Source organism: Eschscholzia californica, unplaced genomic scaffold (assembly GCF_041429995.1).
Source record: "Eschscholzia californica isolate CP2 unplaced genomic scaffold, dmEscCali1.0.p SCAF_1, whole genome shotgun sequence".
Lineage (NCBI taxonomy): Eukaryota > Viridiplantae > Streptophyta > Magnoliopsida > Ranunculales > Papaveraceae > Eschscholzia > Eschscholzia californica.
In genome coordinates this window covers 87,408,197-87,432,095 of record NW_028238198.1, presented here as the reverse complement: position 1 = coordinate 87,432,095, position 23,899 = coordinate 87,408,197, and the positions used below count along the sequence as shown (strand labels likewise).

The following is a 23,899-nucleotide window of genomic DNA, read 5'->3' as shown; positions in this document are numbered from 1 at the left end:
CGTGGGCATGCATGAAAAATATGGTCACCGTTTTGGAGAAAGCTGACTAGTTTCTGGAAAAGACGGTGAAAAACGAAAAAAATTCAAACCAAACGCATCTTATATGTCGCCGGTAGAAAGTCGTCTGTCGGATGTTGTCGGCGACGACCGGCGACTTCATCTTCTATCTCTCCCCGCTCTTCTACTCTTCTGTCTCTCTCTTCTATTTCTCTTTCTTCTCTCTCTTCTGGATCTCTTTCTTCTCTCTGTTCTCTTTTTCTCTCTGTCTCCGGCAAAGAGGAGGAGCCCCTTCGCCGGAGCTTGTCTGGTTGCAAAGCAGACGGGATCTGGTTTCTTCAAACAAACTAGACTCGTCAGGTCTACAAACCAGACAAGATTTGGTTTGAAGAACTAGTGTGGTTTTCAGAGGAAACCAGATCTAATTTCGTCCAAAAACCAGAGCTCCCGAAGGGACTCCTCCCCTTTGCCAGAGATCGAGAGGTGAAAAAAAATTGTCGCTCGAGATGGTGGTGGTAGGTAAAAGGAAGAAGAATATGAAAAGTATAAGGATTTGGTTGTTTGGGATAAACAAATAATTCTATTTTTTTTTTCACTCAAAACTTCACACCCCGAAAAATTTCTTTATTTTTCTGTAACACCGACCAAAATGTTTTGTTCTAACTTCTAATCAGTAAAAAATCAAATTCAGCAGAATGTTATGTTTCAGTCTCAGCTAAATCATTAAGGGCTGAAATCCCATTAACTGTTTGGCATTCTCTCACGTCATAAGACTCAGATTTCATGTTTAATAATGTTGGACACACTTGTTGATTCTGCAAACAAGAAACCCATTATAGTTCACATGGAGGGATAGAGGAAACAATACTAGGTAATGCACTCCTTATGGCCCCCTTAATTAAAATCCTCTACCTAATATAATTAAATTCCCCACCTAATATAATTAAACCCTATAGTAAACAACTTTAACCATATATGTGAAGTGACAATTCATTGAAGATATTGATGAATCTTTACTTTGTTCGTTTGTGTGCTTAGATTAATATTATTTTATTATTATACTTAGACAATGCACACTCTTCATATCTACTACATTTTGAATCCATTGTCCATTCGTAACTAAGATTTGAAGATTTTATCCACAACAGATACAACGAGAGAGAGAGGAAATGAAAAGGAAGACGTGGAAGTGAGAGAAAGAGAAAGACACAATATTCATGTGTCACCCTCAATAGGAACCATATCTGTTTAACTAATAAATTAAAAGGGGCTTTCAACAAAAAAAAGCTAAAAGGGGCCTATTGAACCATAAGTCTTGAGGCTCTGGAACCATTCATAATTACAACCTTTTTTGTGTATTCATAACTACACGCTTTTTTGTCTATTCAATTCTTTCCTCCCCAATAATTTTATTTATTTATTATTTAGTGTATTTAGATAGCTAGAAATGAATGTGACTTTTAACCATAAAAAGTTATGTAGAATGATTTTATAGGAGAGGGAAAAATTAAGAATCATTCACCAACCCAATTTGAGTGGCTCGTTTTACTCGGGTGGGGAAGTTTAATTACTGTCTACAATCTCGTAAGCCATCAGTTTAGTTCTATTAGTCGCAGTATTGACCCTTGGGGGCCTTATACAGAGGGCCCTCTATACCATATATTAGTCTTCGTCTTTGTTATAATTTTGTCTTTTAAACTTCCTATAAAAACATTTGAAACATTTGTTCTTTTAGTGCTCTATTAATCAAAGAGAAAAAGTTATTTAAAAAATGATGTACTTCAAAGATGTCAAGCCTTAGACCTTAGGTTCTCTAACCACCTACTCTACGAACTCTACTTCCCAAACAAATTTAATATTTATGTACATAAAAAGAATACATGTACTAATACTATCTTTATATGAATGTTATACAATTTAGAGTCATTTTGAATTTGGAGGCTCTAGGCGGCCGCTTAATTCGCCTAGGCTCCAATGGGCTACCCTGATTAGTCGTGATTTATTTTGTGGTGAAATCAACGAACCAAGAAAATGTAATTGAGAATAAACCGTCACATATAACTTAAAGAGTTTTACGTGGTTCGGTTTGTTAAACTTACTCAACGGCGAATAACGGCGCAATGATTTTCACTATGATAAGAATAACAAGTTACACAAGAAATTTGTGGGGACGCATAAGAGATGTCTTATTTTTCAGTTTATATAACCACTGAAACATTAAATCCACCGCCTCTTTCTTACTAATTCAGAAATATATATACAAGGATATCTATAATAGTGATAACCGCTTATACCGAATCCTCATAATACATGTCATCCCAGCATGAAGTCCACCGTGTTAAACGGCTCGAGATTCTATGAACGCACTGCAAATCAAGTTAAATATTAATCCATATTCAAGACACTTCCAACAATATTAATGTGCATAAATACCAATCAAGCCAGTAAAATCATCTATTAGTCATAGTCATGATATGGCAGACATCCTGTGATAAATTCAATTAAAACTATTTGGGGCAGTATCCCATTTTTTTTAGTTCATGTGTAGGTACACCTTCTTCTTCTTCTTCTTCATGAATAGCTTAGCTTTTGGGTGTAACCGTACTGTAAGAATAATAAATATCTCCAACCACATTTTTCTCCTATTCTAAAATATTGTCTGCAAAGCCATTGAAGTCGATAAAATTCTGTCGGGTGGTATATTTGCATCTTGGCCTTCTGACAACCACATTTTTCTCCTATTCTCAACTTCAATTCCTTTTTTTCAAATTATATAGCTAAAATAAATGGATGTTGTGTTTCAATTTTTGAATTGTACGAATAATATTTTATATCTAATTTACAGACAACATTTTAGAATAATATTTTAGCTAAAATAAATTCATCTGTAAAATCAGACACATATATCATATCTAACTAAATAAGATTGTCATGTCATACAACAATGTCCACTTAAGAATTGAATTGAAACAGTTGAGAAGATGTCCTAACACCAACTAAATAATATAAGGATGGTGATAATAATAACAATAGAATATGACTAATCAGACCGCATGATCAACTCACGAATTGAACCGCCAAGGACAGAAACCCATGTTTCTCGCTCCACAAAGGTGAACAAGCACGCGAGAGGAGAGAGAAACATGGGTTTCTCTCTTGAGGGTTTGATTAGGCGGGTTGGGTAGAATTATTCATAACAATAACAATGTTTAGCTGGTTCCATTTAGTGGCTATGATTATTCCTAAAATTCTTAACAAAAAAAAAAAAAAAAGATTATTCCTAAAAAGAAGACTGTTCATTCATTTCAATCTAGAACAAATACACACACCTAGTTTCATTTAATGCAGTTAAAAAAAAAATAACATAAAAACAATTTGTCGCATATTTCCCCATGTCGATAGAATCAATCATAAGAAAAAGCGGATTCGATGGAAACGACCAATGGAAGAGAACATATTACATGTAGACTTGCCCAACCTGACCTCATTTTTAAGAATGTAAATAAACATACTTTGTCTTTTTGAAAATTGACTGCAACTATAGATTTCACCTCCACTAAGAATCGAACTCAAAACTTCCAGAATTTAAGAATGCACGCCCTACCAACTGCGTTATCAGTTGTAAAATGAACTCATTAAGACTTAATTTTGTACCTTTTTATCAATCAGTTAAAGGGTAGATGAAAACTTACCATCTCAAATTACTCATCCACTTTTTGTAAGTAGAAAGATTGGATTGGAACTTTAAATTCTCCACCATATGTGACCACTTGATTAAACTTTTTTTTTTTTCTTTTTTTTTTCGAAGACGACCACTTAATTAAATTACTCAAATGTTACTTTTAACAGATACCATACAACTTTGCTTTCAATATATTTCCACCAAAATAAATAGGAGCTAACCATAAAACCTAAAACAGTTGAGAATGGGGTCCATGTCTGTTGCCATCTACTAGTATAATTATTTAATTAGTACACAATAAGCATACTATTTTTCAAATAATAATCCAATATAAACCGAAACAATGGAAGCAGGATTTATAAAAAAAAAAAACTCCCATTACAAATTTCTACAAGCTCGCCGTTCTTTATTAAAAAAAACACGAAATAAACAAATGATATTCACAATCCATAAACCAAGACAATAGTCAAACATAATGACGACATTCATGACTGTATAAACATTCTCACGGTATGACAATGGTTTTCTCGTAATCGCCTTTCTAGAAGAGCTAGCACACACAAGCATTAGAATCGATTATGAATTCAGTGGGCACTCACAATAAATGGGTGCTGGCACACGCCACATTCAATTGTCTCGGAACCAGAGCTTGGGACTTGAACCTGCAATTGAAAATCACTTGTCATCCTAAAAATAAAAACGAGGTACCAACTTCTTGTGAAGATAACAAACTTGAGATGGAAAACCGGGAGATGTCAGGAATTCCTAACCTGCAAATGAACGGTACAAGTAGGACACGCAACTTCTCTCATTTGCCTCCCGAAACCTTCTGAGGATTCCGGACCTGCACATTTCAGTAGTTGATTGTGGGACCGAAGGAATCAAATGCTAACATGATCCACGACAATTATAAATAACAGACTGGCCAGACCTTATTGATACTTTTCCGACTCTTAGCTTTGATCAGGTACACCAATAAACTTTCACAATTCGATATTTAATTACTTGAGATGACAACTCTAATAACATAGTACCTCTAGAGTGGTTGGTCACACCCGGCCTCACACCACTTTTTGCCGTCCCAGGAGACCAAGTGGCAAGACAAGGAAAGGAACAGGTAGTGATTCTCGAACCATCAACAAAGAAAAGTTTCAAAGCAGTACAAGTGCTGGTCGTGGCTCCTCAATCCTGATCTACGACCATCCTCAGCCAAAGCAGCAACAAGACAGACCAAGTGTTTTTACTTGGTTCGGAAAAAGGTTAAGGGAATTTGATGAACCTCTTGAGTCACAGTGTCAGTTTCCTGCTCGAAGGCTAACATCTGGAAAAGTTAAAGTTTTGCCTCCATCAAGGCCAGGGTCTCAGGTCTATGCACACAGAGTTATTCCCCAAGAATGTCATTTGAGGACTGCTTTAACTGAAAGAGGAAGCCACATGAATCGTAAATACATGAATGTGATGTACCAAAAAATTTGAGGTTCCTAATAGAATAGGAAACGAAGTGACTTTGCCGCCTACCGATACCAAACCACCACCTCCCCAAGTCAAGCTGGTGCTTGTTGTTGCGCATGCAGGTGCTAAAGCATGGGCGTTTTGTACCCATTGAAACCCTAGTTGAAAGCAGTACTGGGAGTTCAAACATTAATGGGTTCCGCAAGGAAGCTTGCTACTAATAAGCCTGTTTCTGTAATAATTAACTGAGACAATATAGTGGATGAATAACTGAAGAGGAAATATAGCAACTGTCATCATTACAAAGCTACGTAAAAATGAAACCGACAAGTATGTCGCCACTGATTCATTTATTTCAGATTTTCTGTGGTGGGTAAAATGTCTCCGGAAAAAAAAAACACAAGATAAAACCATATTCGAGCAAGCGGACTATCAATAAACTATAACCAGATATACAATTTCAACAGCTTCCAATAACAAAAGGTGGAGGTTCGGAATAGATTTGCATATAATAATCGTCAAATATCAAATGGCAAAACATTGTTCCGAGAAGATGCATATCACACGAGACATAACTCCTCTTATGTGCTTAGAGGAAGTGTTTTCTTATGACATTATCAACTTATAGGTCCTAAGTTCAATCTTCAAGAATTCACATGAGTTATTGTGAGCAATCTAAGACCTAAGAAGCTCGTGTCATCACAAAACTCTGTCTCGAAATTCAAAGTTTACTCATGGAGTGAGTGTAAAATATGAATGATGTAAATAACAAGCGAAAGTGCTTACCATCACAGACTCGAACTGGCTGAGCATTCTCTTCTGCGGGTGTTAGCCTTCACAGAGACTTGGCACACTTGTCCAAGTAACAACACTTACAGATTGAGAGCAAAGTAGTATATGTTAGTTTAGCCTAGGTGCCTGATCTTCTTCGAGGGAGCTTTGAGAGAACCTTCTTTGTACTATCAGATTGAGGATGCAACCATTCAATATCTAAACATTGTATCCTCTCGAGGGCTTGTAAATCAATATCTTGTATATGTGGAATGAAACCTTGAAAATTAGGACATTTTTTAATCACCAGATCCCTAAGTGTAGGATGTAATATCTGGTGTGGCAGAAACTCAAGTTGTGGAACATCCCTTATACGAAGGTGCCGCAGAGAAGTGAAGTTGGTGATATTCAATACCTTGGCATTGACTTGTTGAATGATGAGATCCACAAGACAGGGACAATTAGTTGGCACTGTAATCAACTTTGGGCAATATTCAATCACCAAGTAAAGAAGCATGGGAAAATAACAAGAAGCTGTCTCCTCCTCAATCCATTCTTCTAAATTTTCCATATGATCTAACTGAAGATATTCCAAGTGGGGAAGTTGACCAAGGCCTTGAAGTCGTTGAATTCCGTTACAGTTTCGCAGTTTTAGCACCACCAAATTTGGTAGAGACAATGTGCTAGTCATCCATGAGGGAAATTTCAAACCTTTATAGCCATCAATTACCATATTCTTCAGATTAGAATGAGGTTGAAGGCCCTCCAGTACGTCTTCATCCAAATGTCCATTTTCGTCAACGTCAATAGCTACACGACTCCAACTTAGACTCAAAAAGTTAATATTTGTTTTTTTCCTTAAATTAGCTCGTTCGGCTTCTTCTATTCCGCCACCTCTTACCCTCTCCAAATGATTGATACTTAACTTACCACCAATGAGGTTTAGACCTCCCAGGTCTCCAATACCACCACCACCACCACCACAATGTGACCCACTATTTGCACTCACATTATAATTACTTAACCTTTCAAGGCGAGTTAAGCGATCCAAACCTAACATTCTTGTTGTGGTGTCGCAGGTAAAATCAAGATTTTTCAGGTAAATCCAATTTCCTATGTATTCGGGAGGCTGACAATACCACCCCAGATCTACTTCCTCCAGATTGCATAGCCCCCCGGTACATGACTGTGGTAACAATTTGATTCTAGTACCTTTCAGGTCGAGTCTCCTAAGTTTCAAATCTCCTATTCTTTCGGGCAATACCGTTACACCACTACACTGCAAATTCAATTCAGTCAATTCCGCCAATTCAGTAGTACTGTCAGGCAAATCTCTTATCCTTGTCTCAGAAATATTTAGGACACTTAAACATTTCAAATCTCCTATTCTTTTGGGTAATATTTCTACACCACTACCCCGCAAATCAAATTCGGTCAATTCCGTCAATTCAGTAATACTTTCAGGCAAATCTCTTATACTTGTCGAAGAAATATTTAGGACTCGTAAACGTTTCAAAGCTCCCAACTCTTTCGGTAGCTCACTAAGATTTCTACAACCGTCAACATTCAACACTTCCAAATCATGACAATCATTAATGGAGTCAGGTAATTTAGTTATCTTAGTACAATAGATATCAAGAGTTCTCAGTTTTTTCAAATTTCCAATGTCACTGGGTAACCCTTGTAATCTATTACAAAGCCGGATGTAAAAAAAATGCAAGTTAGACAAGCTACAAATAGACTTGGGCAATTCTTCGACTTCTGAACATCCATCAAGGGAAAGATGCCTTAGATTTTTTAATGCTCCAATGTCACTAGGTAGACCTCGAAGATCATTGCATTTGTTTAATAGCAGTGTTTGCAAATTGTATAGAGCACTGATAGTCAAATCATGTACTTCGAGTGAGCAAAATGAGAGGTTAAGGTATCTCAAGTGTTTCAATTTAGCAAAAGGAGCTAAATTCGTAGCCCGTAAATGTTTCACATCTAATACGCGCAAGTACTTACTAAAGACGCAATTTGCTTCCCACCGACTGAAGGTAAGAAAAGTACGCAGTTTCTTTGGTAGTTTTATTGAAATTTCTTTCTTGTCAAAAACCACCCCTAAACGACGAACTTCTTGGTTAGAAATGCCCTCTATTTCGCTCACCTTCACGTTTAAGAACTCGTTATTCTCACTAACACTTTGCGCAAGCTCATATATAAGATCATGCATCTTGTAATTATTATCTATAGACCGTGACGCATTTATGAATACACGTACTTCTCGTGGGGACTTTTGGAGTAATGAATTGTTTACCAAAATATCAAAACATTTATTTCCTTCTTCTTCTTCCACTGGTGGTAGAACAAACCCTTCTGCTATCCACAACTGGACCAGAGTTTCTCTCTTAAACATCCAGCCCCTTGGAAATTGTTAGATCTAGAAGTCGCGGAAGCTATCGAACCTATCCTAGAAATTGATCCGATTATGAAGATTAATCGAAAAGCTAAGTCAAAATCAAATATGCGAACAGAATTTAACGAGGTTCGGCTTTAAAGCCTACGTCCTCGGGCGAACAAGAAATCTTAATTGAAGGATAGATGAAGACGACTAACACAATCCGCAAGTTCGTCCCAAGATGGTACCGTATAGAAATTAACCTTCTATACTAAATCTTCGACGACCGAGAAATTTAACACCGCTCAAAAACTATGAAAAATTTCTCTCACTCTTGCTCTCTAAAGAAGAGTTGTTGTTGCTTGTGTTGGTGTGGTTACAAAAGCACTCAACCCACCTATTTATATTTAATATAAGCCGGTGGGATTGGGTTGTGCCGACTCCAAATTGAGTATAAAATTGGAAACCAATTTGGCTCCACCAACCGACTTCAATTTGGTTTCCAAAACTGCCTCCAATTGATTTCATCAAACCGCCTCTCTTCCAAGCCATGAAACCGCCTCAATCCAAGTCATGAAACCGCCACTTACAATTCTCCACCTCGTACACAATTTGATACTCTTCAAATTTTGGATGAACACCAGGATACTCCTTGTAAGATATATCTGCTTCTTGTAACTTCATCCGACTGCGCCATATGACCATGACTGCCTACGTACCCTTTTACAGGATCAAGCCTACCGTAGTTCTACCAACCCTTCACATAAAGATTATCTTGTCGCCATTACGCCCTTTCGGGCAACTTAACACGAGCCGATTTGCAGCAATTCCAGACAATGCTGAAACTTGCTACACGTCACCACTTTAGTCAACATGTCCGCGGGATTCTCATCTGTGTGTACCTTCATGAGAGAAACATCACCTTCCTCTATGACATCTCGTACAAAGTGATACCTGACATCGATATGCTTAGTGCGAGCATGGTGAACCTGATTCTTCGCCAAGTGGATTGCACTTTGACTATCACACCATACACCCACGCACTCCTGCTTAATCCCTAGATCATCCAGAAGACCCCACAACCACAATGCTTCCTTCACACCCTCGGCCATAGCCATATACTCGGCCTCCGTAGTAGATAACGCAACTGTAGATTGTAACATCGATCGCCAACTAACTGGAGCACCATGTACCCTAAATACATAACCAGTAGTAGATCGTCTTCTATCTAGATCGCCAGCATAATCCGAGTCAACATAACCGCTTACCTGACATGTGTCTCCACCAAAGCACAAACCCGTATCAGTAGTACCCTTCAAGTACCTCAAGACCCACTTCACAGCTTCCCAATGTGTCTTCCCCGGGTTTGCCATAAACCTACTAACCACACTGACCGCTTGTGAAATATCCGGACGAGTACACACCATAGCATACATCAAACTGCCAACTGCACTAGCATACGGTACACGATCCATATGATCCTTCTCCACCGTAGTAGTGGGAGATTGTTTTCCCGAGAGCCTGAAGTGTGGTGCCAAAGGTGTTGACACCGCCTTCGCATTCTGCATCCCGAACCGAGAAACTACTCGTTCGATGTAACCTTTCTGATTCAAGTACAGTTTCTTACTTGACCGCTCTCTCTTAATCTCCATTCCCAGTATTTTCTTTGCAGCGCCCATGTCTTTCATCTCAAACTCTTGACTGAGTTGAGATTTTAACTTATCTATCTCCACCATGCTTCTAGAAGCAATAAGCATGTCATCCACATACAAAAGGAGATAAATAAAGTCACCTTCGCGAAGTTTTTTGATGTATACACAACAATCATAATCACTTCTGCGAAAACCATGCTTTAGCATGAAAAAATCAAATCGTTTGTACCATTGGCGAGGGGATTGTTTCAATCCGTAAAGAGATTTCCTCAAACGACATACTTGATTTTCTTTGCCCTCAACCTTGTATCCCTCAGGTTGTGCCATATAAATTTCTTCTTCCAAATCACCATGCAAGAAGGCGGTTTTAACATCGAGTTGTTCCAGCTCAAGATCACTATGAGCAACAATGCTCAATAGCACCCGAATAGAAGTATGTTTCACGACCGGTGAGAAAATCTCATTGTAGTCGACCCCTTCTTTCTGTGCATAACCCTTGGCCACTAGTCTTGCCTTATACCTTGTACCCTTGATCTCGGAAGAATCCTCTTTCTTCTTATACACCCATTTACAACCAATAACAGACTTACCTTCGGGCAATGGGACAACCTCCCATGTCTGGTTCTTGTGAAGAGACTCCATCTCTTCTTGCATAGCAACCAACCAACTCTCTCTTTCCGCCACGGTAATAGCTTGTTTGAAGGTGACCGGCTCGTCGTCTTCCACCGAGAGTGCATATTCAACCACATTTGCCTGCCCGTAATGCCTAAGAGGTTTGTCTGACCCTAACCTCTGTACCGGCTTATATAACCGTTTCGGCCTAGTGTGTACCGAAACATCCTGCTGTTGTTGTTGTAAAACTTGTGTACCTTCCCTTTGAACCTCCTCATGATCGGGTTCATCAACTTCCTCATCCTGAGTATTATCCTGATGCTCCACCTGATCATGATTCCTAGAAACTCGTTGGTCTTCGGCTTCTACTTCCACTACTTGAGCTTTAGTAGACCCAACATCACCACAACTAGGCACTGTAGCTTTCGCCATAGCTACCATAGATGACTCATCAAACACCACATCTCTGCTTGATTACAAACTTCTTGTCTTCCGTACACCATAGCCGATAACCCTTGACTCCTGTAGCATATCCTAAGAAAATTGCCTTCTTTGCTCTATTGTCAAATTTGTTACCTTTAACATGGTAATAGGCCGTACAACCGAAAACCTTAAGTCTCCCGTAATCTGCATGTTCACCTGACCATACCTCGTAAGGTATGCCGCCATCTAAAGAAGAATGTGGAGACCTGTTCACAATATAACAAGCTGTAGCAACAGATTCTGCCCACCATTCTACGCCTAATCCCGAATTGGAGCGCATACATCTAGCCTTCTCAAGTAGTGTACGGTTCAATATCTCTGCGACTCCATTCTGCTGAGGTGTGTTTATTACTGTCCAGTGCCTCACAATGCCTTCCTGATTACAAAACTCCTTGAATGCCCCATCCGTGTACTCGGTCCCATTATCCGATCTTAACGTCTTCAGCTTTCGACCAGTTTTGTTCTCAACCATTGCTTTCCACACCAGGAACGTGTTGAATACCTCATTCTTATGCTTCAGAAAATAAAGCCAGACAAATCTCGAATGATCATCAACTAATGTAACAAAATACCTGGAACCACCCTTGGAAGGTAACTTTGCCGGTCCCCAGACATCGGTATGTACGTAGTCTAATACCTCTTTGCTCCTGTGCTTGCTTGAAGAGAACGTCACCCTGTGTGCCTTCCCGAACACACAATGCTCACAAAACTCCATGCAAGGCTTCTTCATGTCCTTCAACAAGCCTTTCCCGCACATCAGAGATAGACCCTTTTCTGACATATGCCCAAGGCGCATATGCCAAAGCCTCGTACTAGCCGTTGGATCCCTTCCACTGATTCCTACTGCTACATCTCCCGTAATTGTTGTCCCCAAAAGTTTGTATAAATTACCGTAACGAGTACCTCTCATTACCACCAAAGAACCCTTAATGACTTTTATGGAGCCATTCTCTATAATTATCTTACAGTCGTTCCGCTCCAACACACCAAGGGAAATTAGATTTTTCCGCAAATCGGGTATGTGTCTTACGTCCGTCAATGTTCTCACCACTCCATCGTGCATCTTGATCCGTATTGTTCCGAGTCCCACAGTTTTACATATACTATCATCACCCAGTATAACTGTACCACCATCTATACTCCTATAGGTAGTAAACCACTCCCTATTTGGGCACATATGGTGTGACGCCCCTGAATCAAGCATCCACTTATCGAAGATCTTCTCAGACACCTCTGTCACCAAAAACATTCGTCCGCCTCTTCTGACACATATCCCGCCTCTTGCATCTCTTGTTTCTCCTTGTAGCCTTCGTTCTTTTGCTTCAACTTTCTCTTTGGACAAGCCGCTTTAAAGTGGCCAAGCTCACCACAACTAAAGCACGTTTTCTTGAAAGAGCCTCTAGATTTGGATCTAGATTTCCCGCCCTTTCCCTTTCCCCTTTCATTACTCCTCCCCTTCGTTACAAACAACCCTTGTGCTTGTTCCTTGTCTACTCCACCCGACGCCATACTGCTAGTAGCAACCTTACGAAGGTCATCCGCTAATAGCGAATTTCTCGTCTCTTCCATGGTTAGACATCACCAACAAGCATCAAAGTTTGAACAAGGTTCACATAGGATTTAGATAATGAAAGTAACAATATGAGGGCTTGGTCCTCATCCTCAACATTAACATCAATATCCTTCAAATCTGAGATAATCCTGTCAAACCTATTCACATACTCCTGAATAGAAGAACCCTCTTCCATTCTACATGTGAATAATTTGGATTTTAAGTAGACCCGATTCGTTAAAGTTTTCGTCATGAAACTGCTTTCTAGCTTTAACCACACACCCGCCGCCATTGTTTCTCCGTCTACTAGGAACGCCACGTCCCTCTCAAGACACAACATAATGGTAGCCCGTGCTTCGAGATCTAACTTCTCCCAATCCTCATCTGACATATCTCCTGGTTTCTTTCCCGTCAACGTCTTGTGTAATTTCTGCGAGATTAACAGATTCTTCATCTGCATCCGCCAATAAGAAAAATCGTTTTTCCCATTGAACTTCTCTATCTCATATTTCCCTGATTTGACCGTACCACTTCTCGATCCCATCTTCTCTTCGTTCAATCTCAACAAGGCTCTGATACCAATTGTTAGATCTAAAAGTCGCGGAAGCTATCGAACCTATCCTAGAAATTGATCCGATTATGAAGATTAATCGAAAAGCTAAGTCAAAATCAAATATGCGAACAGAATTTAACGAGGTTCGGCTTTAAAGCCTACGTCCTCGGGCGAACAAGAAATCTTTATTGAAGGATAGATGAAGACGACTAACACAATCCGCAAGTTCATCCCAAGATGGTACCGTATAGAAATTAACCTTCTATACTAAATCTTCGACGACCGAGAAATTTAACACCGCTCAAAAACTATGAAAAATTTCTCTCACTCTTGCTCTCTCTCTAGCTCTCTAAAGAAGAGTTGTTGTTGCTTGTGTTGGTGTGGTTACAAAAGCACTCAACCCACCTATTTATATTTAATATAAGCCGGTGGGATTGGGTTGTGCCGACTCCAAATTGAGTATAAAATTGGAAACCAATTTGGCTCCACCAACCGACTTCAATTTGGTTTCCAAAACTGCCTCCAATTGATTTCATCAAACCTCCTCTCTTCCAAGCCATGAAACCGCCTCAATCCAAGTCATGAAACCGCCACTTACAGAAATATAGAACAATAAGAGAAGCACTGCTTTAGACGAGGCGACAAATGATCGTAACTCAATTTCAGTATTTCCTTTATTCTACTTTCATTGTCTAAGATTGTCATTATGCCCATGTCATTTATTTTCAGCCAGTCGCTTTGTTGATTTTTGTTGTGCATGAGACTTCCTAGTGTTTGTGCTGCAAGGGGAAGGCCGCTACATTTACTTGCTATGCCTTTTCCTAGATCTATCATACTTGAGCTCTCCCGTGCTCCACCAGGCGAAAATGCTCGGTGTTTGATAATAGACCAACAACCCTCATCCGAAATCTGTTGCAAAATGTAAGGAGAAATCGCTCCCCTAACATTCGATGCAACCTCAACGCTTCGTGTAGTTATTACAATTTTGCTCCCTTGAGCACCGACTACCAACCGACTTTTAAGACTTGCCCATTTTCCAATATCTTTGTCCCAAAAATCGTCGAGGACTAACAAGTATTCTTGCCGTTCAACTCTTCACGAAGTCGACCTACCAACACATCAGTAGTTGGTGTGTCACAAGTGGATTTAATAATCGACTCAAGGATATCTTTTGAAACTGTATCGACAACAATATCACGATCAGAGACATAAACCCATATTAATAAGTCAAAGCGTTCGGTTACAGTCTGGTGATTATAGACTCGTTGAGCAAGTGTTGTCTTTCCAATCCCTCCCATACCCACAATGGATATGACTGAAACTTTTTCATCACCATGTGAGTTGATTAGTAAGCCAACAATGTGGGATATATCCTTCTTCCTTTCGACATTAATTTCCGAGTCATCGCCATAGGAGTCAGTGTTGTTTCGGCCGCCCCATTGAAGACGATCACTAGTACTTGTACTAGTAGTGGTAGTAACCAGGTTGAATCCAAAGCTAGCCATATCCATGGTAAGAGCATTTAAGTTTGTGTTGATAGTTTTGATTTTAGTAACCATCTTGCAATCAAATGAGATGTTCTTGGGTACTGAAAATAAATAACCACATACCTTGTCTCGCCTACGACGAAGGTTCATAATGTGACGTCGACGCATTAATTCGTATGCAAACTCATCAAGAACGTCCTCAGCGTCATAAGCGACATCTCTGAGGCGTTTCAACGAAAGCTTGACTGAATTATCATTCACTTGTCGATTTTCGGCATCGGATATTACAGCCAAAATCATCTCCAGTGTCTTCTCAAGAGTTTTGAGATCACCTCTCACACTCAAAAGTGGACCAAACTCATTTGAGATGACACCCACCAGTTTCTTCAAGATCTCAGTTACACCATTAACTACTAGACCCTCAACTATTGCCATTCTCTCTCTGTTTTTCTCTCTTAGTAATGAATTAATATACTCTCTTTCTCACCTTCTTATGCACCTCTCTCTTTTTCTCTTTCTCTTACTCTATTCATTGATCCATGGCTATATTCTCTATATTATACTCCAACTTGAGTCTTTTCTATGATTTATCACAACTTTCCTTGTTAAACTTAGCACGCCATGTTTGGCTGACGCCCCAAGGCCCAAAGTACTCTTGTCCCCAAAGTACTTTTTTTTATTGCTTGCTGTTTTGTTTTTGTTGTTCTCTTTGGATTCCAATCTTCACCAACTTTATGGGGGTTAAAGTAATGGGCTAATGGCTGTGGACATTGATAGACCTGGCAATGTCTACTAATGTTAGTATTAGACGTGGAAATTCAACTGTGAATTCTTCTCTAGTTGAGATGGAAATATGCAGACTTCTTTATCTAGTGTTTAGACAGTTGGATTGGTATTTGATTGTCAGAATCCAAGTGAATTTAGAGCCCCTTCAGACTGCAAACTTCCGAGTTGTTTTACTCTTTCTAGTGAGTCTTTTTTGTGGTTGAGATTGATTTTTGTTTTGAAGTCTGAGTCTCAGAGAGTTGTTCCATAAAACAGGGAGAACGTGGTTGCTTGTAACTCATTCATTGACATAGTGGATTTGAGTGGGACTGGAGTCCCGTGATTTTTGCTTGTCATAGAGGAGGTTTTCCACGTTAAATTCGTAATATTAAGTGTATGTTCTTAGATTATTGCTACAACTTTTCCACATATTTTTCTTATAATCTAACACAAGTGAGGGAAAGCTTTATTTCCGTTGCGTCGTCACACCCTGTTTTTCCCTACATTCACACCACATGTAACGGAGTTATGGAAGTAACAGAAAAAGTTAATCAAGTCATTACAAAGGTTTACTCGTTCAGCTTCGTGGTTGCTATGACGGCACCAAATACTTTGGTTGAAGAACATTATGGTATAGTTAGAACTTTCAGGTATCTTGCTCGAGAGTATTTCATGTATGACAAATACAGTTTGGAGCGAACGCCAAAGCCATTGGAAAAGCGAACCAACCAGACGACACCACCATTTAACTGCGTTTAGCTTTAGGTCCTTCGGCTAAAATATGATTTGGACCGTTGAAGATTCCAACGGTCCATCCCATATGGAAACACCACATAACCCAAGCCCCCAAACTCTTGCCCTCGCTTCTCTCTCGACAGAACCAACTCTCTCTACTTCTCTCTAAAAGTACTCAACCAAGAATTCAAAGTGATTTTCTGTTCACGTAGTTGCTTGTGTTGCAACAGTTTATAATTCTTTTAAAAATTAAGTTCTTTTTACATGCGTTAGTGAGAAAGACTTCCTACACAACATAGATCGAAACAGAAGCAGAATTTAAGAAAATCCCATTACAAATATCAACAAGCTCACCATTCTTTATTTGAAAAAAAAAACACGAAATAAACAAATGATATTCACAATCCATAACCCAATACCACAGTTCAACACATCCACGATGACGACATACATGACTGCACAAATATTCTCATGATATGGCAATGGGCTTTCCTAGTGATCGCCTTTCTAGAATAGCTAAGACATGATGGCATTAGAGACGGATTACAAATTCAGTGAGCACTCACAAGAAATGGGTGCTGGCACACGCCGCATTCAATTGTCTCGGAACCAGAGCTTGGGACTTGCACCTGCAATCAAAAATCACTCATCATTCTAAAAATAAAAAGGAGTGACAACTTCTTCGGAAGAGAATTTGCATAAGATAATCCAAGAAACAAGGTATCAAACTTGAGATGAAAAACATGGGAGAGGCAAGGGATTCCTAACCTGCAAATGAACGGTGCAAGTAGGACACGCAACTTCTCTCATCCGCCTCCCGGAACCTTCAGAGGATTTTGAACCTGCACATCAAGTATTTGATTGTGGGACCGAAGGTTTCGAATGCATAAAGAACATGATCAGGTACATCTATAAAATTTCACAGTTCGACATTTACTTGAGATGACAACCCTAATTTAAAACGATTAGAACCCGACTAGCATGCTACCTGACACAGCAGGACTGGAAGTTCAAACATTAATGGGTTCGGCAGGGAAGTTTGGTACTGATAAGTCTGTTTCTATAATAATTAACTGAGACCTAGTATAATGGATGAATACCTGATGATGCTTTCCGGTTTCTGTCCATCTCCTCCTGTTAGACAAACATGACACATGCACAAAATCAGTAGATGAGTGAAATATTTTTTTTTCCTTAAAGATAAAGAGGAAATGTTGCAACTCTCATCATTATAAAGCCACATAAAAATGAAACTGACAAGTATGTTACCGATTCTCACTGGTACAAAGCCCAGAATGAGATTAGGAGAACTACAACATAAAAAGGGTAGCACACGCAATATCCAGCCTCAGTTATTTCATGTGTTCGGTTTCCCATTATAGTTCACACTTCCAGAACAATCTATAATGAACACAACATTAACCTAGACCAGTTCTTGTGGTCTACCTGATCACGTACAACCTAACATTACAATGTGAATTTACCTACCTAAGTGTGCCCACAAGTATCAAACACCTGTGTCACTCTTGAACAAAAATTTCAAAGAATGCTGACCTTGTTACAAACGTAAAACCAACATTCGTCAAATATCGAATGGCAAAACTTTGTTCCGAGAAGATGGTAATCAGAAGAGCCACAGCTACTCTAATGTGTGTTAATCTACTGAAGTTAGAAGTGCATACTAGATGATTAATAGCTGCTCCGTAGAATCTTGCTTCAGTAGTTTTCAAAAAAAAGAATCTTGCTTCAGTAGCCATAAAAAGCTTTTTTCAGACAATGTTATACTAGGGAGAATAACACTAAAGAAAAGCGAGAGAAAATGACATGATCAGCGTCGTCATCAGATGATTGAAAATATTAACGTTGAATGGTATATTGAGGATGTTTAACTTAGTATTGCAAACGAAAATTTTGAACTTAATATGTTCCAAGATTGCAACACTAGTAATAGTTTTGAATTTCATAAAAGCGTCATGTGATTCATGCTCATGTCAGTGACAAGAAAGATGGACCCCAAGAAGTACTTCAGTATCAAGCTAGAATTACGCAAGGATTGCACAAAAATAAATGCAAATGAAATAAAACCCAAAAACTGTATATTAAAAAATAAAAATAAAATACTGACTACATATTTGAAATATCTCGTTACCTGAAGTTTCCTAGCGAATTCCTCATGACTGTGCAATCCAACGGGTTTGCTCACAGAATCCTTTGCATTGCTGAGCCTCTGAGTAACTTCGGCCTGCAGGAGAACACTACATGATAAGATTCTTTACTGCAATTACTAACGTTTTCTAGCCTGTCTTCATGGCAAAACCTAAACTCTTGCAAGTGGAAGGAGTACCCAGACAATTACTAGTTGACTTGTCCACTTTGCACATCATGCAGCACGGAACATTTAGCAAATACCTCTTCAAATTTTTGCTACAAGGAGTACTACAGTGACAATCCTGTGCACATAAATCAATGCGGGCACCCTATACTAGGGACGCCTAACTTCCACCAAACCTAAATAGAACATTCACTTTCCACCTTAGGTATTGAAGTCCCTCATAGAAGGTGTTCACAGTGGACTTATGTGCAGAGGACTATCACCCGGGGTGTCCAGGAAGTAGTTCTTTCCTAATTCTACTCTAGTATCAAAATGTCCTCTTCCAATAAAGGGAACAATTCCTGGCCATTCAAAATATTATAGGCAAAAAGATTCTTAAGTTCAATATTCAAGTGAGGTCTTGTGAACAAGCTAAGCCCAAGAATTTCGTGTCAGCCTGAAACTCTATCTCTAAATTCAAAGTTTACTCATGGAGTGAATGTAAAACATGAATGATGTAAATAACGAGCAGAAGTGTGTACCATGCATCTGTCACAGACTCGAACTGCCTGAGCGTTCTCTTCTGCAGTGAGAGCAATTCTACCGTGGGTACATTTGTCACAGAATATATCACCACAATTTCTGCAGTGATGCTGAAAACAAAAAAAATGTCTCGTTAAGACATATAAAAATAACACCACCAAGCCCTTACGAAGAACTGTCAAATCAACAATTGTAAAGCAAGAGGTTAGAGCCGAGGGACATACCCTTCGCACAAATGCTCCAAAATCTGTTCCACAAGCTGTACACTTTGTAACGGCTTCATCCGGAACCTTAAGGAAATGCCAAAATGAGTCATCAATTATTATCCAGGATTGTCAGGTAAAAATAAACCAAATACAAATCCATTTTATCTTAGGACCGAAGTTCAAAATAATAAAGTGAAACGAAATTACAACAAAATGCGAAAACAAAAACTTTATTAGGTAAAGAAGATAAACAATAATATATGGATATCTCAAAACGATGGCGACCTTAGGCCCATATAGTTCTCCTTTACTATAACTGTGTAATGGCTGACTTGTCAGGCTGAGTCAATGAACAAATTCCTAATGAAAAGGATAGGTGATAAATAATTATGGGATTGTAGATACATCTTGTAGATACATCGGTCCACTGTACTCTTTATTGATCGGCAAGATCAGCTCACATAGTAGTCATGCAGTGTAAAAGAGAGCATATATTAAATTGTTGATGGCCACAGGGGACAAATCGATTTTTTTGAAACTTGGGGACAAATCAAATCTTACCCAGTGATCTTTCTCTTCATTTCCAGGCTTTATCAAGTTCACCCAATCAACCAACCCTTTCTTCTTATCGTTAGTCTGTTCAGCTGGCTTTCCAGAATCACTATTACTGCTCCTGAAACTATCTTTTCCACCCATCTCTTTAAACTGTTAAAGAGGGGAAACAAAAGGAGATTTTGGAAAAAAGTTTAGTTCATAACTTCACAATTCACAAAACAATGAACAAGACGGGAAGATAAGAGTTTGGCACAGGCAGTAAAAATAAAACTGGCGATTGATTAACAATGTATCCCAAACAGGAAGAATGCATTAGACGATAATAAACGTCAAAAGAGGAAATATAGTTGATACAAGTAACTGGAATAATAATTAACATGAAGTAAGAGAAGTACTTGACAAAGAATTCAGAAGTCAAATAATAGCTCAATAAAATCTGTCCCAGCTATTTAATGGAAACAGTTACATGATTCTCAATTTTGAATTTGCCAACCAATAGACTCCTAACCATCCATATGTGCTGGCAAAGTAAAAAAGAAAATGCACTTTCTATAGAACCGTCATGCAACAAACTAACACAATTTTTCAAATGAATCCAAAATGATTAAAGGAATTGCTTTTTGTAAATGGACTTGCATATTTAGCATTAAGGAAAAAGAATTCTACCCCTAGTAAAAGATAAGAACCGTCAAGTGTTACATTCCAGCACATATAACGGGTACCACACCAAGTAACTAAACTAGCACGCATAGGTGTTAGCCTTGAGGGACACTTGGCACCTTTCCAACCTGTCCAAGTAACAACACTTACAACAGTAACAAGATTCGTTTTATGACAACCCAGAAGACTTATGGTGCTCCAATAACTGCAGAAAGTGCACATATTTGAAGTGTTGCCCTAATACGTTGCAAGTTGGTATATCTTAGCAACAACACCATTCTAGCACAAAACTTGTACAGTTTTGATCTTCCATACAGGAGTGAAGACAACCAGACCAACAGAAAGTAAAGTAGACTATAGGCCCAACCTGGATAGTTGCAGCTGTTACAGTGTCGAGGAGGGTGTTGGTAGTATAGCTATTCGATTTCAACCTGATGCGCTTTGGTTCAATATCGACCGAGCTTTTTGACCAAAATGCAAAGATGGAAGACTCAATTACCTAATGAAACAAAAACAGATCGAAGCGTTTTGGTGTGAAGACAACGAATAAGATATAAACAACTAATGCAATGAATAAAATAGAGAACCAACACCTTACCTCCGATCTAGTCACTGTCTCCAACGGGTAAATTCTTAATGTCCGGCTAGTGTTGGGATCGAGCATACGGATACCATCCAAACCAATCTAAAAGAAAGTTGTTGAAAGCTATTAATTTGGCATAGCCACCAACAGATTAAAAGTAACGCAAAATTAAACAAAATCAGTTTCTCGCATGCTCATAGAGTATAAGAAAACAATGTCAGCATTTTTAGTTGTTTTTATTTATGTTATTTACATTTTGCTCATAATCATAACAATAATGCCATATGAATTCAAGTGACTCAAAGATAGCAAAAGACCAGAACCTAAAATCTCAATAGATGTAAAATCCAGAGTCTTATAGAATATAGACTCACTATTATTAGGGTGACTAACGTCAGAACTTTGTCAAGTGGGTAGAAGAAAGAAGCCCTTGCAAGACCGCTTGTAAAGATGTAAAGGTACTTCTATGGATATCTCGCAGTCCAAAGACTCCATCCTAGTTCAGCATGAACTTGGAAGGGGAAAAGTCGTCCATGTATTTCCTAGATTGGTATTCGAATGAAGATATAAACACTAACTTATTTGTGGAACATCCACATAATGGCTTAGAGATCTACTACTCTTAACATCACTCAATTGGCAGACGAGTACAAAAAATTCATTATTTGGGCCAGAATACTTTCACAAGATGCTACTGTTTAACATTGTCGATAAAAGGAAATAGCTTGTTTCAATTGCCTTAAGAGATAAGAGAGGACTATCATTGTTGATAAAAGACCATAGCTTTGAATCACCGATAACAGTGACAAAGAGAACATAATAACATATATAACAATGGATAATATTTGAATTATTATCTAATATAGCTGCATACTCAAATCTTTTCTTCATGCATAAGATGATGAGAATACGTTTACGATATCTAATTTCCAAAGATCCAACCATTCTCCCTAAGATCATACTAACACAGTTCAAGTGTGCAAATAAACATACTCAAAATAAGATAACCAAAATTCAAGTTTTTTAGATCAAACCTGACAAAGGACATCCATAGGGCTTTGACCTCCACTTTCTGTCAAAAGCTTGACTCGAAACTTCTGCACACCATTCTTCACATCTTGCTGTGCCTCCACCTTTGGTACTGCTCTCACAACCTTAGCTGATCCAACCTGATCCTTCCCAGAAGAGAAACTAATCGAACGCCCATAATCATCAAAATTGGACTTAGTTGACGATTTTGCACTAGTTCCTCGAGCACCATAAGGATCAATTTTGCCCCCATCATAAGCATATACACCATCTCCTATACCATTGTCGTTAAGCCCGCTTCGATCATAAAGAACACCACCACTTCCAGGTCTCTTATTGTAAAAATCTGAACCAATATCAGATTGACTTCTACCATACATAGATAAATTCCCATATTTAGCAGAATTTTCATCAATATAATTACCTCCTCCTCCACCCCTTTGATCGAATTTCAAACTACTCTCAAAAGGAAGATCGTACACTGATGGCACCGAAGACCCATAAGAGTATGAAGATGAAAAGGCTGAATTAGGGTTCGTGTTCGAATTAGGATTAGGGTTTGAAGGAAGTTTTGGAGACCCATAATTTGGAATCGTCTGGTGAGGATCATAATGTGGATAATAAGGCGATTGCTGTGTTGGAGGAGGATAATTTACTTGTGGTTCTGGTCCGGTAGCGTAAGGAGGCAATTGAGAAGATGGATTAAAGGATTGAAAACTAGGGTTTGGTGGAAGGTACGAAGAAGGTTCGGACCGAGGGAGATTAATAACAGGATCGGGATTCTGCGGATAAGGAGGGTACCCAGATGAAGAAAAGTTAGTGTAATCAGTAGCAGAAGAAGAAGAAGAAGAGTAGTGAGACGTGAATGGAGGAGCAGAAGCGTAATTTACAGGTAAAGAACCAGAAGAAAGATCGTTATGATTAGGGTTAGGGTTTGGTTGTTGTTGAGGAAGAAGGTGAGATTGGTATGGGTAGTAAGGAGGAGTGTTGTTATAATCTCCTGGTTGCATCTTCAATTAGGGTTTTGATATTTTGCTTCTTGAAATTGTAGAGAGAGAGAGAAACAAGACCAAAATCGAAGAAGACGATGAGATCTCAATTGAAGAGAGAGAAAGATATGTTTTTGATTTTGGGGATGGTTCTAGTCTTGGACTGGGTTTGGACTTTTAAGGCGGGTTTTACCTTACCCGGCACTGAATTGGCGCCAAATTATCGAGTCCAATAAGAAAATTTCCTACAAAAAATAAGTAGGTTACTTACTGGGCCTTTCGAACTAATATATCCCATTCAAAATGGGTCTCAATTGTCAAATAATAAGGTTACTATTATTAAGGCTTAGCCCAACTTGGTAAAGTATAGAGAAGGTTGGGCTTAAAAGGAGCTTCCCCAAGAGCCTTAACAAAGGAAACTTATAAGGGCACTGCAGTTGTAACAAACCAGACCCTGGTTGATTTAGTCGCAGCAGAGATGGACTAAACGGTTAAAATTAACAAGAAGATAACTAAAATTAAAATAGATTTTGTTGATAATATTCCTAGGTAATTAACAATGACATACTCGACTCCTTTTTATTGAGCGTAGACTCTTCTATATAGACTTGAACTAGGAAAGAGATAATTACTAAACTTTTTGTTTCTTGATTGTTACTGATCCTAATGTTATAGACTTCAAATAAAATACATAATTTTAGAAATAAATAAATACCTAAACTTGACTTAGACTACTTAGTCGGGAAGCCTAGTTGACTTCTCGGTTGTGAGGCCCATCTTTTGATTGTATGGCCTACTCGACTTCTCGGCCTTAAATCTCATTTATTGGTCGTGAGGTCCTTTAGCCTCTGCATCACGGGTTAACTCCATTTAAAACAGAAAAAGTTGTAGTTGTTGTCATA

At 38.7% G+C, this 23,899-nt stretch overlaps 1 protein-coding gene, 1 long non-coding RNA gene and 1 pseudogene across 2 annotated transcripts; all 3 read right to left on the bottom strand.

The window, feature by feature from the left end:
* Positions 1 to 4,069: 4,069 nt before the first annotated feature.
* LOC147570712 (uncharacterized) lies at positions 4,070 to 5,438 on the bottom strand. Its single transcript, XR_015231496.1, has 4 exons — positions 5,198 to 5,438; positions 4,714 to 5,096; positions 4,450 to 4,523; positions 4,070 to 4,341 (listed from the first exon to the last, which is right to left on the bottom strand). It is a non-coding gene; the product is annotated as an uncharacterized LOC147570712 (long non-coding RNA).
* A 508-nt stretch (positions 5,439 to 5,946) lies between these two features.
* On the bottom strand, positions 5,947 to 15,092 carry LOC147570711 (putative disease resistance protein RGA1; annotated as a pseudogene).
* A 1,327-nt stretch (positions 15,093 to 16,419) lies between these two features.
* Positions 16,420 to 23,548, bottom strand: LOC147570710 (protein FREE1-like). Its single transcript, XM_086657253.1, has 10 exons — positions 22,014 to 23,548; positions 20,995 to 21,081; positions 20,764 to 20,895; positions 19,743 to 19,886; positions 19,200 to 19,265; positions 18,975 to 19,085; positions 18,271 to 18,363; positions 17,222 to 17,255; positions 16,890 to 16,963; positions 16,420 to 16,750 (listed from the first exon to the last, which is right to left on the bottom strand). Exons 1-10 carry the CDS (start codon positions 23,016 to 23,018, stop codon positions 16,673 to 16,675), a joined length of 1,824 nt encoding a protein of 607 aa, XP_086513379.1. The 5' UTR covers positions 23,019 to 23,548; the 3' UTR covers positions 16,420 to 16,672.
* Between the last annotated feature and the right edge of the window lie 351 nt (positions 23,549 to 23,899).